This window comes from Phocoena phocoena, chromosome 17, assembly GCF_963924675.1.
Source record: "Phocoena phocoena chromosome 17, mPhoPho1.1, whole genome shotgun sequence".
In the NCBI taxonomy this organism is placed as follows: domain Eukaryota; kingdom Metazoa; phylum Chordata; class Mammalia; order Artiodactyla; family Phocoenidae; genus Phocoena; species Phocoena phocoena.
The window spans coordinates 8,717,918-8,735,280 of NC_089235.1; the positions used below are offsets into that span (position 1 = coordinate 8,717,918).

The 17,363-nt window shown below is 44.0% G+C and overlaps 1 protein-coding gene across 1 annotated transcript in view; it reads right to left on the reverse strand.

The window, feature by feature from the left end:
- The window catches only part of ASPH (aspartate beta-hydroxylase), a 209,831-nt gene that overhangs the window by 4,238 nt on the left and 188,230 nt on the right, over window positions 1-17,363 (reverse strand). The window contains exons 22-24 of the mRNA XM_065895024.1: window positions 14,426-14,561; window positions 8,277-8,368; window positions 7,775-7,908 (exon numbers count right to left, since the gene is read on the reverse strand). Of these exons, the coding sequence (XP_065751096.1) occupies window positions 7,775-7,908; window positions 8,277-8,368; window positions 14,426-14,561 (362 nt within the window). The remainder of the gene's footprint in view (window positions 1-7,774; window positions 7,909-8,276; window positions 8,369-14,425; window positions 14,562-17,363) is intronic.

Genomic DNA, 17,363 nt, shown 5'->3' on the forward strand with positions numbered 1-17,363 from the left:
GAACCTCTAGCTCAAGATCATGGTTCTAGGAAACATTCTCAGCGCCTATGGCTGCTCTGCTGAGGTAGCCTGTAAGGAATTTAAACAGGCTGATTGGAGTACAGAAAAGGGTCAAAGGGCTCAGGAATCAGGCTACTTTAACACAGCTCTTATCAATTCTGATCCACTGAAATCCCTCAGTTTCTGACTGCACTGGAAATCCTGGCACATCCTGGAATTGAAATTAAAACTGCATTATTGCCACTTCGTCTTTTTTCTCTCCTCCTAATACAGAAATACACATGCACATATCTTCTTGTCTATCTATCATCTATCTATCTATCTATCTATCATCTATCTATCTATCAGGATAAAGCATTTTTCTGGAAGCTAGGACACCTGTGTTCTTGTTCTGACCACTGCTAACTAGCCATGTGGCTGTGATAAGCATGTCACCTGTGGGCCTCAGTTTCCCCATTTGTGCAATGATGGAGGAGGACAGGAGGGCCTCCAAGGCTTCTTTCAGCTCGGAAATTCTCTTAATTCTCTGAGCCAAGCTGTTGGCTGGGACTTTAGTCTTCATATTGCACTTTACAGGATGCATTTCACAAACTGTCATCTGAGAAATGGGTATGGTATTTGCTATTTTGTTGGATGTCAAAATAGTAATTTCAATAAAAGATGGCTAAATTACAAAGAAGCTCTTTTCCTAACAGGTTCTGTATACATGCACCCTAGTATCTCTCTCCACCCCTCCTGGGGGGGCTCGTTCCAGCCAGGCTGCTGCAGGGATTCTCTCCCCTCCAAGTGGGCCTGGGGCTTCAGCTCTGCTGTGCAGCCCCTGCGCTGCCTCTGTAACAGCTTTTGACTTCCCCCTCGTGGTCCTCGGTTACCCAGTAGCAGAGGGCTCTGTAACATCGCGAAGAAAGCCACAAGGGGAGGACAAAGAAAGGGAAGAGGGAGAGGAAACCTCCCGAGGCCACAGAGCTGGGATGCCTCTGGCCCCTCTCCAGGGTGGCGGCACCACAAGGGGAAATGGAGGGGGTGGCCATCCGCTGTGCCCCCTGCCTCAGCACCCCTCCCAGCCCCAGGTCTATCAAATCATAGCCCCCCTCTGTATCTGATCCATTCCTTCACCAGCCCTGGCCCTGCACACCCTCGACTTCCCGTTTCCCCCTCCTTCCTGTCTCCTTAGAGCACCCACCCTCATCCCCGCCAGAGTGCGCGCTGCAGGTTCCAAGGACCACCTCCGACAGTACAGGAGTGCTTGGTCTCACTCCCTGGGAGGTTAAGGGGCAGAAGTCCCCATTTCTGCAGCAATCAGAGACGAGCACAATAAAAGCTCAAAAATACTGAGCATAGTTACCACATCACACTCTGTAAATACAGTTCTGAATGTATTTATACGGATCACTTTAATTCTCAAAACTACACCAAGACATACTTTTATTCTTCCCATTTTACAGATGAGGAAATTGAGGCTTAGTGAGGCCATGCAAGTTGTCTAAAGTTACACTTCGTAAGAGGGGAAGCCAGGATTTGAACCCAGGTCATGAGACTTTGGTGCTCTTAATTTACTTTCATGAAGATACAGGATGTTAAAATCTGAAGTGAAAACTCCAGATCTGTTTTCCCATAGAAACATTATTATAAAGAATAGATACATGTATATGTATAACTGAATCACTTTGCTGTACACCTGAAACTAATACAACATTGTTAACCAACTATTCTCCAATATAAAATAAAAAGTTAAAAAAAACCAATAGTCACTGGTGCTAGAGCCCTATTAACAGAGACCATGAGTTAGGAGGTTTTTAGGGACTGGCCCAGAAACCTCCGCATCATTTATTATTGCCATAGCAAAATGGATCTGAACTTTCCAAATTCTCAACCATCAGTTCAATGAACAAATGTTTGGACAAAATCTGTTTTCAATGTGGGAAGTGCTGTTTCCCTGTCGAGACATAGATATTCATCTGTGTGTATGGATAGCCATAGACACCCCATGCTAACCAGGACAGGGGTAAAGAAACTTTACTGGTGTTTTTAATTCTCCAAATTGCTTAAGTAAATGAAGAAAGAGCGTGAAACGTTACTATTTAACAACAAACCTTGAGGGAAGCATCCCACCCAGTTAAAAGTGACATTTTTGGTCCTACAGTCCCAGATGGGCAGGCTTGAATGGTGGATAAGGTAATGTGGAAAGGTCACATTACAATTTGAATGGAAGATGGGTATATTTTGTGAAACAGAAGATCTATGACTTCAGCGAAACGACTAAAAAAACCAAAAAACACCCCCCCTCCCCCAAAAAGGAAGAAGAGACAAAAATATTTGGTTCCAAATGATTTGGTAATTCACAGCTTCTATAACATGATGAGAGAAAATTTGAACTATCTTCTTGGACCCTTTATGAAAACATAACAAATAACGTCTATGAACAATTCACGGTGGATTAAAAAAAACGTTCTCTCTTTGACTATTAATATTTTAGCACGCCTTCCACACAATCTTCCTAATAGGAAACTTGAAAGAGTAATGAAAAAATATATTATAGAATACTTGACGTGTGTGGGAAAAGGTCATTATTTCCACAACCATATAAAGAGGAATTAAATGACTTACTGCCAATTCATTTCTTCAGTCTGTTGCTGACACTCATGCCAACACATGCTTTTCTGGCTACATATAGGTCCTGTGCAACGTTTCAGGTCAGCGATTCACAAGCAATGAGGCTGGGTCTCCAGGAGAGCTGCACGGTCACCCTTCTTTCCCTTGGTATGGTTCCAGCATGTACCAGAAGCCCTCGTGGAGACTCAGAAGAAAGGATTTGTCTCTGGGATCACCCAAAGCTCACACACCTTGGCCACTCTGTGAGGATTACAATTATTTCCACTTGTCAGCGGTGGCCTGTTTATCCACTGACTCAAGTTCATTCAGCTCTGACTCAAGATCGCTAATGAGCTCATTTTACTGACTGCAAAGCACGGCCTGTCGAGGGGGACACGAACAAACCCTCAGAGATGGAGACTCCCCAGCAGCCTTCTCTACTTGTCACCCTGATGTCTGGAAACAAAAACCAGCGTTCAAAGTGGTCACCTTATAAGTATAGCAGGATTCTAATCTTGTGAACAAAACTCAAAAAGCCCCCAAACCTATATGTAAGTGGGTCTATGGCATTGAGGCTAGAAGCACAAACCTTCAAGTCAAACTGTCTGGCATGGAACCTTGGTTCCAACACTGTAGTGGGCTGAATGGTGGCCCTCATCCCCAGAGTATGTCTCCCTGGAAGCTGTGGATATAACCTGATTTGGAAAAAGGGGTCTTTGCAGTTGTAATTAAGTTAAAGGGCTTGAGATCATTCTGGGTTAGGTTGGACCCCAAATCCAGTAAGTGCCTTTAATTATTTATTTGCTCATTTTTTTTGGCCATGCCCCCAGCACGTAGGATCTTAGTTCCCCGACCAGGGATGGAACCCGTGTCCCCAGCATTGGAAGTGCATGGTCTCAACCACTGGACCGCCAGGAAGGTCCTCAGTAAGCGCCTTTGGAAAAGAAGACAAGGGCAGAAGACGGAGGGAGAAGGTGACATGATGACAGGGGCAGAGATGGCAGTGATGCGCCTACGAGCCAGGACGCAGCAAGGAGAGCCCGCGGCCACCGGAAGCCAGGAGAGAGTCAGGGGACAGGGATTCCCCCTCAGAGCCTCCAGAAGGAACCAACCCTGACCATACCTTGATTTTGGACTTCTGGCCTCCAAACTGGTGAGAGAATAAATTTCTGTTGTTTTAAGTCATCCAGATTGTGTTAATTTGTTATGGCAGCCCTAGGACCCTGACACAAATCTCGACACTTGCTGAGTGACCTCGGGGAAGTTACTCAGCCTATTTATACCTCAGTCTCCTCAGCTGAAAAGTAGAGATTTGAATACTCCCCGTTACGTGGGGTTGTTGTGAAGGCACGCAGAGGGCTTCGAACCGTGCTTGACACATAGTAAGCACGGTGCATATTATCACTATAAGCTTCCCCATCATGAATATACACTATATAGGCCCCGAGAAGCGTCTGAGCAACATCTCTGAGCACCGAAATCAAAAATAATATTTACTTTCTTTATCGTGCTTCTCTGTGTTTCACAAATTATGTAGCAGGGGCATGCATCAGTTTTGTCATCGGAAAGCATCTGTTCATTTTAAATGGTCACTTTACTTATTGAGATAGACAGCTGCATACCTTCAAGCCCATCTTCAGATAGAAAGAGCCGTGCTATGATTCGCAGTGATGGAATCTTTAACCAACATGCACGCCCGCTAGCAGCAATCGCAGTGTGATGGTTCATACCTGAGAACCACCAGGCACAAACCGCTACTCCTTCAAAAGTTGAGAAGCTCTGAAAAATTGCTTCCACTTGCCCATAACAAGGAAGCCTGATGTCCTGGTATGTGTGCTTCTGTTTCCACACTAATAGTGCTTCCATAGTAGGTGTGAAACTTCCCAGATTTCATATTACGTATGATTTCATGTTACATACAGATTTCACGTTCCGTCCTCAGAGTTTATAAACTGACTCTACTATTCAGCTCTCTAGCTATTTTCACTAGAAGCACTGCACAGTGCTTTAATTTCACTGACCCATTTCTCTCATGAAAAACACTCTTTTTGTAATGAAATACTTAGCCTGACCCAGCCACCCTGGAGTTAAGGATTATGATGGATGAGAATGTAATGCAACATAAAACAAGTACCATAGAAGGGATGTGGAGAAGGAGGCTGACCAGCATTGAGGAGGGAGAGGAAGGGCACCGATGCTTCAAAGCTCCCTGGGGACGAGACAGCGTGAAACAATCCATCCTCCGCAAAACCGCCGCCCTAGCCCAACGAGAGGCGGGGTGTTGGCAAGTGCCTTTTAATAATCACTGTGAATTTATAAACTATACCATCTGCAAAGTATTGTTATCAGCAGCTACTTACTGCCACCTGAAGGAGGCTGGCTTTTAGCCCAGTGGGAATGGAGGGGCTGCCCAGTCAATGTTCTTATTCAGGATCACCCTACAAGTGAGTGGCGGGGCTGGGCTTATAGCCCTTCCCTACTTCTGGTGGGTGCTGACAGTTCCCCTAATCACATTCCCAGCTTCAGTTTAAGACCCTAAGTTGGTATACTTAAATTAGGTCTGAAGCTCTTCTCCATCTTCACGGCCCCTGTGATTCTTAGGAGTTGACCTCGTCAAACTCTGCCTTCCCCAGCACACTCCCACCTCCCCTCTGTTTTCCCCGGGTCCCCTGCCCCTCTCCCCTTTGGCAGAGAGACCCTGTAGACCCGAACGGAGCTCAGCAAGGCTTGGTGAGCTCCATTCCATCTTGGAAGAAACTTCGCCCGGTCTGGCCATCTCTGATTCCCCCTCCTGGCTCTTCCAGCTCTGCCCTCTGCTGCCCCAGCTCCTTCTTGGCTCTCTTTCCTTTTTCTGCCTCCGAAATGTCGATGTGGCCATGGACTCTCAGGTTTCCTCTAGAGCCTCCCGATAAGCCCGCTTCTCAAACCTTTATGTCTACACTTAACTTCTCCCCTGAGCTCCAGACCTCACTAACCAGCAGACTCCTGGATATTTCCACTCCTGTGTTCCAACAGCAACTTAAACAAATAATATGAAGACCGGACTCATGATCTGTTCCCCTAACCTGCCTCATGCCTCCCAAGCTCTCAGCATTTGCTAAAGCGTCAACACCCCGCTACTGACCAAAATGGAAACGCCGCATCATCACGGACACCCCTCCCTTGCCCCACACGCTCGAGACTCACTTGAGTCGATCTTCATCACATCTCCTGCCTGTTCTTTACTCTCCCTTTCTTTCCAGGATCCCAATCCCTGCCCTTCTGGGGTGGGGCTACTGTGGCAGTCTGTTAACTGTTCTTCCCAAACGCCCCATCGGACACACCCAGGGTTTCCAGAACGCCTTCCTAAAAGAGATCTGATCCCACTAGTTTGTATTCAAAGCCTTCCGTGATTTAGCTTCTAATCCACTCTCTCACTTTCCAACCTCATTCCGTATGTTAAAGTAAGGAAACAAGGAGGCCATTAGACGGAGGTGTTCTAATGCCTTGGTAGCCTCGTAGCAAAGCAAAACCTACCCCGGAGTCAATTCACTGGAATCTGAGAAAGTGAAACTTAAGAACGACCAATCACAATTAGCCAGCAGCCTTTCCCAAACAAGGCAACCGCTTACACTATAACCAATCAAATAATCTCCTTGCTTTGCTTCAGCATCTTCTCTATGAAAACCTGGCCCCCAGCTCCTGCCGGTGGAGCGCCCCTAACCACCTTTGGTTTGGCGTTACCTGATTCGAATCATATATGTTCAAATAAATTCTGGAAAAATTTACCAGAATTTAAAGGTCCGTTTACCTCTTAACAGTATCCCACACTCTTGGTTGCTGAAAGCACTCAATAACGCTCACACGTGGCTTGTAATTTTTGGCTTCCGTGCCTATGCTGATGCTGTTTGTTCAGCCTCAATTGCCCCTCTCTTCCAGCTTTTAATGTCCAAATCCTTCCTGCCTTTAAAAGCCACCACTGTCAAGTTTCCCAATTCTCAGCGCAAATGAGCTGCCTGCCCACCGACCACCTGCAGCATCCTTGCCTGAGCCTCTCTTATGACTCACGACTTTCGAGCTGTGTTTTCTCCCTGACTGGACACCTCTGGTGGGGGAAGACCCCCATGTGAGTCATCTCAGAATCCCTCACGGCACGGTGGGCTGCTGCCCCAGGCCCGGGGCAGGCAGGTGTCTGCCAATAACCAAACGAACGACCAGTACACTCCTGAACACCCCTCCAGCAGACCTCCACCAAGGGCCGTGATACATGTGTGAGAAGACAACTTGGTTTCTGCCCTCCAGGCACTTACAGCTCAGTCCCAGATATCAGACCAATATATACCAATTAATAAAAAGCAATGGAAATAAAACGCAGAACCACTGAGAATATACCGTGTAAATACTCTTAAGAAGTCAAAGGAGAGGTTTCCTTTTTAGGAACAAAATTGGATCTTAGTAATAGGTTAATTTTGGATGGGTGAAAAGGCGGGCATTCCAGGGGAACAGAGTAATAGGACCAGGACAGGCAAAGGCATCAAAAGAAGTTGCCCTGACATTCACCACGTCCCTTCTCAGGCCGGTACCCGGGCTAAGTGCCTTGTAGGCATTATTTCGTTTAATCTGGACAACAATCCTGCAAAGCAGATAGCAACGCTGCCGATTTTATAAGCAAGCAGGCTGAGGCTGCAGGGGATTAAGTGACCGGCCAAGGTCACACAGGGTTAGTTGGCACAGCTGGGATTTGAAAAGGCAGCCACGTCCACTGCACCATGCTGTGTCCTCTAGAGCAGGACATATAAATATCACAGGGTGTTTTCTTCAGGAAGGAGACTCTTTGCAGTGATGCATAGTTCAAGGTGTAAAGCAATAAACACAATGTAATATGTGTAGGGTTTAGTACGAGTTAGTGGACTGAGTGCAAGTCTGTCCATCTAGACAGAGAAGCAAGAAGGCTCATGAATCAGACAAGAATGCTCTGGGGAGAAATGAGTAAGGAGGGCAGCCCTAGAACTGGGGAGTATCTCCAGACCAATGGAAAGTGCAGAGGTGGGACACCGACTAAGAAGTTGGATTAATACCACCCACTCCAGTCTACTTCAGTTACAAAGAAGGAGAAATAATCCAACCGAGCATAGCTTTTTCGTAACGAACATCCATCCTCAGAGGTGACGAGTAAGAGAGAAAGTGATGGGAGGAAACATACTTGGTCTCGTTGGCACACCGGATCTTGCAGCCTTCCTTGGGAATCACCAAGCCCAGGTGCATTCGGAGCCTGCAGTTCGTGGGTCCCGTGTGCGGCCACACGTGGGTTCCCGGGTGCATGACGGAATATTTGATCTGCACAGAAAACGTACCACCCTGTTCATCCATTTACCAAGGTGTGGGAGAACTGCTAAAAGTACAAAATTACTGTCAATTTAGATTAGTGCCTTTGCAGTACTCGGAATTTATCTTCTCGTCTTATTTCTTTGTGAAGGAACTAAAAATAAGGACTCCCATTTTCCACAAAGCTATAAACACTGAACATTTTCCACCCTCAGTGCTGCCGTCGAGGGCATGACATTATGTTTTATTAAAATGCAAGTGAAAAAAGAGGCATTCAGTGGGTCAAAGGAAATAACCGTTTCTTTGTAAACATGAGCATTCCCATTTATTCCCCTAATAACTGACTGTGCTCTTCCCAGCACGGAAAACATTCTTGGTACCTGTCCTCTTCTGCATCCTGTCGTCTCAGGGAATTTATCTAGTAAAGAACAGGTTTTACGAGCTCCTTTACAGGCATTTTCATTTTTCCTTCCTAGAACAATAAATGATAAAACCGTTGTTAGAAACAAATCACAGTAAAGCTTTAACTCATCCCGTTTTGACCACACACAATCTATCTTGTCCTCCTTACTGTAAGAATGAGAAGGCCGAGTAAACACAAGAAGACAGAGTGTCCTGTTCCAATAAACACTGACTGGCACAGCAAGGACCAGAGCTCTGCACCCATCCTTGGACTACCGTATTTGACTAAGGATGTCTAACGGACAAGGCATGTGTTGAATACTTATTTTTCCCCCTGTGGCAGGCAGAACAATGGCTCCCTCCTAAAGAAGACTACATCCTAAGCCTAGGAACTCGTGAATAGGTTATGTTACGTGGCAAGGGAAAATTAAGGTTGCAGGTGACATGGAGATTACTAATTAGCTGACCTTTAAAGAAGGAGATTATCATAGATGAACTGGATGGGCCCAGTGTAATCACAGGGTCTAAATGTAGAAGAGGGAGTCAGTGCCAGAGTGATACAGAATGAGAAAGACTTGAGGGGCTACTGCGGGCTCCAAAGACGGAAGGGGACCACAGCCAAGGAATGTGGGCGGCCTCTAAAATGAATGCAGCCTTGATGACACTTTGACTTTAGCTCAGTGAGACCCAGAACTGTAAACGTAAAACATCTGCGTTATCTTAAGCCACGACATTTATGGTCATTGTTATAGCAGCCACAGGAAACTCATCCACCCCCCAGCCCCCAAGGAAGGAAAATGGCTTATGTTACACTTCTGACCTAAAAGTGCATTTTCTAGGTCTATATTCTACTGACCCACACATTAGTTTTCATTGAAATTTAATGTATTTTCCAATGTACAGGTCATCCTTTATATGCTGATAAGAATAGGATTTCAGTGACGAGGGGAGAGGTCTCTGAGAGATGGGGGTTTCTCTGAGGGCCTGGTTGAGAACACAGATTTTGGGACATAGTCTAAAGCACCCTGGACTAGGCAAATTCCTTCACCATCGACAAAATCACTGTTTCTTAAGAAAGATGTGCTTAGGAAGGTACAGCATCATTTGCTCTCACAGACGAGGAAAACAATGGGTTTTTTTAAAAGGTAGAGACATTGTCATTCCCTACTCAGGATTCCTACAAGGTACTGATACATCTAAGCTGAGTTCAACTTTATTTAATTAATGTTAGTTGTGTCCTAAAATAATTATATACTGAGAATAAAATGAGAGTTAACAAGGAACGTATCTTAACGGCAGTGTCCTCAATCAAATGGACCTCAATATTTTAGAAAACAACTTCTATATTTGTTTTTCCTAAGTAATCTGTCTCTTGAGGAAAATGGTAGTTGCTGTTTTTAGTTACTAATTGAATGAGTTTAATGATAATGTCAGTTTGAGCCAATAGATTCTTGTATACGACATCATAAAGAATGTTCAAGCCCTAGCTTCCCATCCCGTCCTAAACGCAGGATGTGGGGATGACTTAGCGGTAGTACCCGTTGTGGGTTCTGTGCGTTCAGGCAGCAGCTAGGTGAAGCCTGGGGCCTTGAGGAGCGGCCAGAGGTATCTGGATTTCCCACGGGCACAGTGGTGAGGGCTGAGCACGTGTCACTTGGAGAACACGTGTGTCTTACCCGAATGATAGCTAATAAATGGGGAACCTAACAGATTGGGTCACTAGGATTGCCACTTGGTGAGGAGTGAATTAGAGAACATCTCTAGCCATTTAGCCACATAAATCTTTTCTAGTCTGTAAACACAGATTCTCTGTAGGGGAATCTTATCATTCGTGGATTGCCGTTGGTAGTTTTAACTATTCACATGTGATTGGGAGGGTTTAGGAACGCAACTACACTTCCATGGTGCTCAGCACGGGCCAGGGACCACTCACCTGATGCCTACACACCAGGGAGGGGGACACTATTAGAATCGTATTTTATAGAAGAGGAAGCGAGGCACGGAGAGGTCACACGGTAAGTGGCAGAGCGGGAATTCCAGTCCAACTGGACCGAGTCCATGTTCTTAACGGCGACCTAAGGATGTCTCCATTACTGTTACATAATGTATGCTTATTATGTAATAAAAACTAGAATCACTGTCATTTTTCTGTAGGTCAGACCTTTGCTCACTGATCCTGGTAACAACCCCATACTCGAGGCACTATTTTCTTTTCTTTTTTTTTTTGCGGTACGCAGGCCTCTCACTGCTGTGGCCTCTCCCGTTGCGGAGCAAAGGCTCCGGACGCGCAGGCTCAGCGGCCATGGCTCACGGGCCCAGCCGCTCCGCGGCATCTGGGATCTTCCAGGACCAGGGCACGAACCCCTGTCCTCTGCACCAGCAGGCGGTCAAGGCACTATTTTTATCGTCATTTTTCAGCTGAGGAATCTGAGGCTCAGAGATTCAGGAACAAGCCCACATCACACACTAACAAGTGGTGCAGCCAGGACCCCAACTCGGGATCCTCAGTCTCCAAAGGCTATGCTTTAAAGCATGATTTTCACTATGTCGCGTCTTGGATTTGAACATAACTGTGCAGAACAAACCATTCCGCGGAGGAGAAAACTGCCCAGCAGCTGAACTCAGTGTGGTTTTGTTTTTAATTTATTATTTCTCACACAGTTTAAAGTAACTTTCAAGAAGTGATAAACTTTGTTTCTTTGGGAAAAACAGCCCCAGAAAGAGATCTAACTGCTGATGCAAATCTGAAAGAATCAACTGAATATTTCATCTACATGTGAAGAATACACTTTATGAGGGATATCATGGAGGTGAGATTTTTAAAGGTTCTGGGTTGTATCTCTCTGAAGTTTCAAGGCTTTACTGCTGGGATGACAATAGGTTCATCTTGCACGACAACTCTGATCAGTTGACAGTGGCTACCTAGAACACCGTGTTGAGCAGGATTCAGAGGTTCAGCTTGAGTTCATCCAGAAAGGCTACTGGGATGGGTTAGCACCATCTCCCATGGGCTCTGGAAGAAAGCGTGACTGTGCACGTGTGGCATATTTGTTAACACTACCTTTTAGCGTTCATCGTTAAAACAATAAACGAGCAAAACAGATGTTCTGTAACATTCACACAGCAATTTGAAAACATCTGTGGGGAAAAATTAGTTATGTATATTTGTTGATTCGGTCTTTTTTTTTTTTTTCTCCAACTCAAAAACGTTGATCATTTAAAAAGGAATAAATATACTTCAGAAATGGTTGGGTTACTTAGAGAACTTCCATGATTCCCACTTACATATGGATAGAAATGAAGCTTGCAGCCATAGCTTCAAGGCCTTCAAGATTCCAGCAGCATCCTTTCCTAACTAGGCTAGACAACCTCTAAGTCTTCACAAGTCAGATCCTCATGGGTCTCCTGTCTGAATCTGAGCTCTCAGTGTGGCTAAGAAACGACCCCGCCATTTCCCTCCCCTCATCTTCCTGACCCCTCCTGCTGCAGGATTCCCTCCCCTCTGTCTCCAGGCCAACAGGGCATCTGCCTTCAGGGGTGCCACCCTGCTTCTATGCAAGCTACAATACTAGCTGCCTTCAAAATTCTTTCAACTGTGAAATTTGTTTCCAGAAAACAGTTACTGGGTTTCTCACAGAAGCCTGGAACCACAAACAAAAGACGACCAAGAACCTTAATAAAACTTCTTAAAAGAGCAACTATGGGAGTTGTATTATTTTATGATCATAAAATAAAACTAGAAATTAATTTCTATTTAATTGACTGCAACTGATTGGAAAACAGATACTTATAAAACACAGACACACACTTCTAAATTGTTTTGAATCGAAATGGAAATTGAGATAAAAATGAAGTCGTTTCTGGGGGGAATAATACAAGTGAAAATATAAATTATAGCTTAAGGAAAGTATCCAAAGCTAAATCTAGAGATCAGTCCATAGCCTTTAATGCTTTTTTTTTTTTTTCTTTAATGCTTTTATTAATGAAGATGAAAGAATGACAATAAACTTACTAAGAAGTTCTGATTGAAAAGTTTAGAAAAAATGGATAAAATAAACAACAAAAAGAACATGAGGAGGAAGAAAAATATAAAAGCAGGAATTAGAAAAAAATCAAAATAAGGTGAGATATAATTTGAGGTTTTTAAAGAACATACTAGATCACTTTGTCAAACTTAAGGAGAGAGAAAAAAAAGGAACATGCAAATTCCATTCAGTGGGAAGAAGAATTTAACAAAGATCAAAGAAGTAAATAATATTTTAAGAAATTACTCTAATTCATGGAAAATCAGGTATAATCAAAATATATGAAAATTTATAAGTTAACAAATATCGTATGATTCCACTTCTATGAGGTGTCTGAAGTAGTAAATTCATAGAAACAGAAAGTGCAACGGTGGTTGCCAAGGGCTGGGGGAGGGCAATGGGGAGTGTTGTTAATGGGTACAGAGTTTGAGTTTTGCAAGATGAAACTCAGTTCTAGAGATTGGTTGCGTGAAAATATGAATATACGTGACCCCACTGAATGTACACTTGAAAACAGGTGAGGTGGTAAATTTTAAGTTACATGTACTGTGCTACCATTAAAAAAATTTTTTAAATACACAAAAACCTTAAAAGTCAAAATGTTGCCCCCAATGAAACTGTCTCCATTATTTATTTCCTTTCCTGTTTAACACTTTTATATGCCCTATAATGCTTTGCATATTTCAAGCTTATTAAAGAATGTGCTTTTAGCAGAGATTATGGTTTCCGGAAATTACTGCCAGGATGCATACTATTCTGAAGACTTAGTGTAGGAAGCCATGAAGCGTGAGGGTGTTGATGGAACGGAGCCATCAGATGAACTGGCGAATGCTTGAGGCTAACAGAATTGACTCATTTAGGGAGATGCCAATAGACAAAATTAGCATGCTGTTCACATATTGACCTTACTACAGCTCTATTTAAAAAAATCTTGCTGGCAAAAAGCTCACACAGTCACTTGAAATCATGTGATGTCTCTTCTGTTGGACATTTCCCTGGAAATATTACTGAAGTCGTTCTTCTTTCTCTGACGTGTAAATCTTAGTATTCTGAAAGCATACCGACATAAACAACAGTGCTATTTGTCCCATAATATAAACCAACTGTGTATCATCCTCTCAATTTATTTTCTGCAGCTAAAGATGTGTGACACATGCTGTTTAGTCTTCAAAATAGATTTACTTTTGTTCAGCTACCATTAACCCAGGTTAACTTGAATTTTCCAGAAGAGAGTTGGAGAGAGCTTTAAAGATAAAATTCAGTGCTCCTCACTTTGAGGACAGATTGATATATTAACTCATCGGACACACACAGATTGGGGCCCTGTCTGTGTACCTGGACCTGGGTTCAGCTCAAGGAATATTAGGTTGACTGTGAACCTCTTCCTATTTTTTTTTTTTTTTTTTTTTTGTGGTACACGGGCCTCTCACTGTTGTGGCCTCTCCCGTTGCGGAGCACAGGCTCCGGACGCGCAGGCTCAGCGGCCATGGCTCACGGGCCCAGCCGCTCTGCGGCATGTGGGATCTTCCCGGACCGGGGCACGAACCCGCGTCCCCTGCATCGGCAGGCGGACTCTCAACCACTGCGCCACCAGGGAAGCCCTCTTCCTATTCTTGATGAGCTCAGACACTAGTTATTATTGACTTGTCACTCTGGTTTGTCATCACCCCTAACGGCTCTCACCGCGGTGATATCATTTTGGCACGCAACATCGTCTCCAAGGTACAGGAGCAAATGAGGCTCAGGAAAGCTCCTTTCTAAGGCGTCGATGAGCACACAGTGGGCTCTTCAGTTACGTCTGTACAGTAGGGTTACTCTTTGTAACATATCATTTAACAGGAAAGACCAGGAAAATCAAAATACAACATATATATATATTTATCCAAATACACACACGCATATACACACCCATATATTTACATGCACACACACACACAGATGAGTGTTCCTACATAGTTTCAAGAAGCAACAAATAGATTTTCATAATCTGGGTTTCCCAGGTCGTTGCCTTTAAGTCAGGGAACCTTAGCTCTGGGAGGTATCACCAGAAGTGCCCCCTTCCCGTCAGGTTGCAGAGAATGATCTGGAAGTAGCACGCTCACCTTGCTGCCACAGCGTAAACTGGCTCCAGTCACCCTTTTCCCTCAGGTTCTCATCTTCAGGCAGAAACAGGCCCTGGGCTCTATCCATCACTGCAAGGCCTTCATCTCGGATTAACTTCCAGTTTCTTTCTAAGGACTAGAGGGAAGATTCTGGTTTTACTGGACTGAAAATATGCCTGGTTAAACACCTTATAGTGACGTTCAGCTTTTTGTTTGTCTGATTAATAAGTAATGAAATGTTCCCTCTCATCTAGATTACTTATTTCAATTTCCTCTAGGACCTCTTGTCAAGGGTGTAAAAAAACCCACCTAATAATTAGTTTTCAGAACCAAGTGCCTTCGCAGCATAAACATTTCAGTAATTCCTAGGAACCGCCGAGAGCAGTTCCGTCTAAAATTTGTTTTCACGTCTGCCTAAAGGTCGTTTTTTTCACAGACCCTAACCAACCAAGAGGACTAATCTTGTTGAGCATTATTACATCAGGACCCTGTCGTACAGTCCACATGACACTCCAGCGTCCAAACTGGAATACAAATCACAGACTTAATTCCACCTCCCAATAGAGGTCCTCATAAAGATGCCATTCAACGTGGTAAATATTAATTAAACTTTCAAGAACATTGGGAAAGTGTCCATTGGAGCATGTGATGTGTTATAAAATTAGTAGCAAAATAAAGCCAATAAATGTCCTCGTGTTTAGAATTCAGCCAAACAAAAACATTTTTGACTTCTCACTTTGAGGGTGCCTTAGGCTCTGTCAGTAAGTGCCTGGCTGGTGAGGGTAGATCCCATGGGAGGAGAAGGACAGGCTCTCCTCCTGGGAACCCTCACTGCACAGCGATACTGATGAGCAGTGGAGATGGCAGAGGGGTGGGTGCCATGGGGGACAGCAGGCCAGGGCAGGCATCCGGAGTGGCAGCCTAGGAGGAAGTACTATCAGGAGAAAAGAATGAAAACGGCATGAAAGAGGCTGTTACACATAGAAACCAGGATTTTGAAACATTCATAATTTCAAACATTTCTACGTTGCATGGCAAGTGGAAGCGATCGTGGAGTCTACGGGTACCCGGATAGCAAAGAACACAACAGATGATTTCAACGAGAATCGGGTCTCAAGAGCAAGGAAGTAAAGCTGATGAGTTACAAACACATACAAAAAATGTAAGCAACAATTAGCGTGCTCTGAAAGTGGACCGAGTTGCCTTATAAAACAGGGGTCTCGGGCTTCCCTGGTGGCGCAGTGGTTGAGAGTCCGCCTGCCGATGCAGGGGACGCGGGTTCGTGCCCCGGTCTGGGAAGATCCCACATGCCGCGGAGCGGCTGGGCCCGTGAGCCATGGCCGCTGAGCCTGCGCGTCCGGAGCCTGTGCTCCGCAACGGGAGAGGCCACAGCAGTGAGAGTCCCGCATACCGCAAAAAAAAAATAAAAATAAAAATAAAATAAAATAAAATAAAATAAAACAGGGGTCTCTATCTTTTGAAGTATTCAAGAGAAGGCTGGATGACCAATTACAGGTGGGGCAAAGCACAAGAGAAGGTGTAAAGTGTTTTTACCAACGCGTGCTTTATGAATTAACAATTCAACGTAGGAAAACCAAGGAGCCAGAAAGACGGCACGAGCAGAGGACTCCACCAAAGACAGATACACTCAGAGATTTGTGTCAAGACATGGTACCAACTTCGGCCAAACCCAGGGAACGCTTGTGACACTGTGTGACCACAGTAGGTATATTCCAATATTCTAGGGCAAGCGGTAGATTTTAAGATTAGACACTGATTTTATTCCGCTTTTTTCCCCCTTGTTACTTTGAGTCTATTGACATTTCTTTTTTAAAAAAACTCAGCTTTGAGGCTTAATTAACATATAAAATTGTAAGTTATTTAAAATGTAGATTGTGGTAATTTGATATACATATACATTGTGAAAGGAATCCCCCCACCTGATTAATTAACACATTTATCACCTCATATATTTATTTATTTGATATTTGGGGAGTGAGAACATTTTACTTCTATTCTCTTAGCAAATTTCAATTATATAATACGGTGTTGTCAACTACAGTCGCAATGTCATACATCAGGTCCTTAGACCTTATCCATCGTATAGCTGGAAGTTTGTACCCTTTACCCAAACCTCTCCCTACTTCCTTCGCCTCCAGCCCCTGCCAACCACTTTTCCACTCTGTTTCTAGGAGTTTTACTTTTTTTAAAAAAAAAATTGAGATTCCACATTGTAAGTAATACCATACAGTATTTGTCTTTCTGTGTCTGGCTTATCTCACTTGGTGCCCTCAAGGTCCGTCCAAGTCACAAATGGCAAGATTTCTTTTCTCATGGCTGAATAGTGTTCCATCGTGTGCACACGTGAGTGTGTGTGTGTCTTACATCTTCCTTATCTACTCACCCATTGATGGACACTTAGGTTGTTTCTGTATCTTGTTATTGTGGATAAGGGTACAATGAATGCAACAGTGCAGATATCTCAAAATATTTTATTTTGAATTACATTTGCATTTCTCTGGATATAGACCCAGTAATGGGATTACTGGGTCATCTGGTAGTTCTATTTTTCACTTTTTGAGGCCCCTCCATATTGTTTTCCACAGTAGCTGCACCAATTGATTTTATATTTCTATGAAACCCACCCACTGATTTGTGTCAAAATCTGGAGCTGCTCTTATCATCACCATGCTCTCTGCTGGTGTGGATCATCTGTCCACAAATAATCTTGAAACCATGCCCCACAGAGTTAAAAAACCCATCCTGAAACTGTGCCCCATTGGGTTAACAGAAACTTGGTGACTAACAGAAATTCTTGAGTTTGTCTTATAGTTTGCTATATATCTGCTTGCAGCCTACTTTACTACCCACGCTCGCCTTAATTATTTTCTTGCAAATTGCATACCCTCCAAGCTTCATGTTAGCCTAAACAATAAGA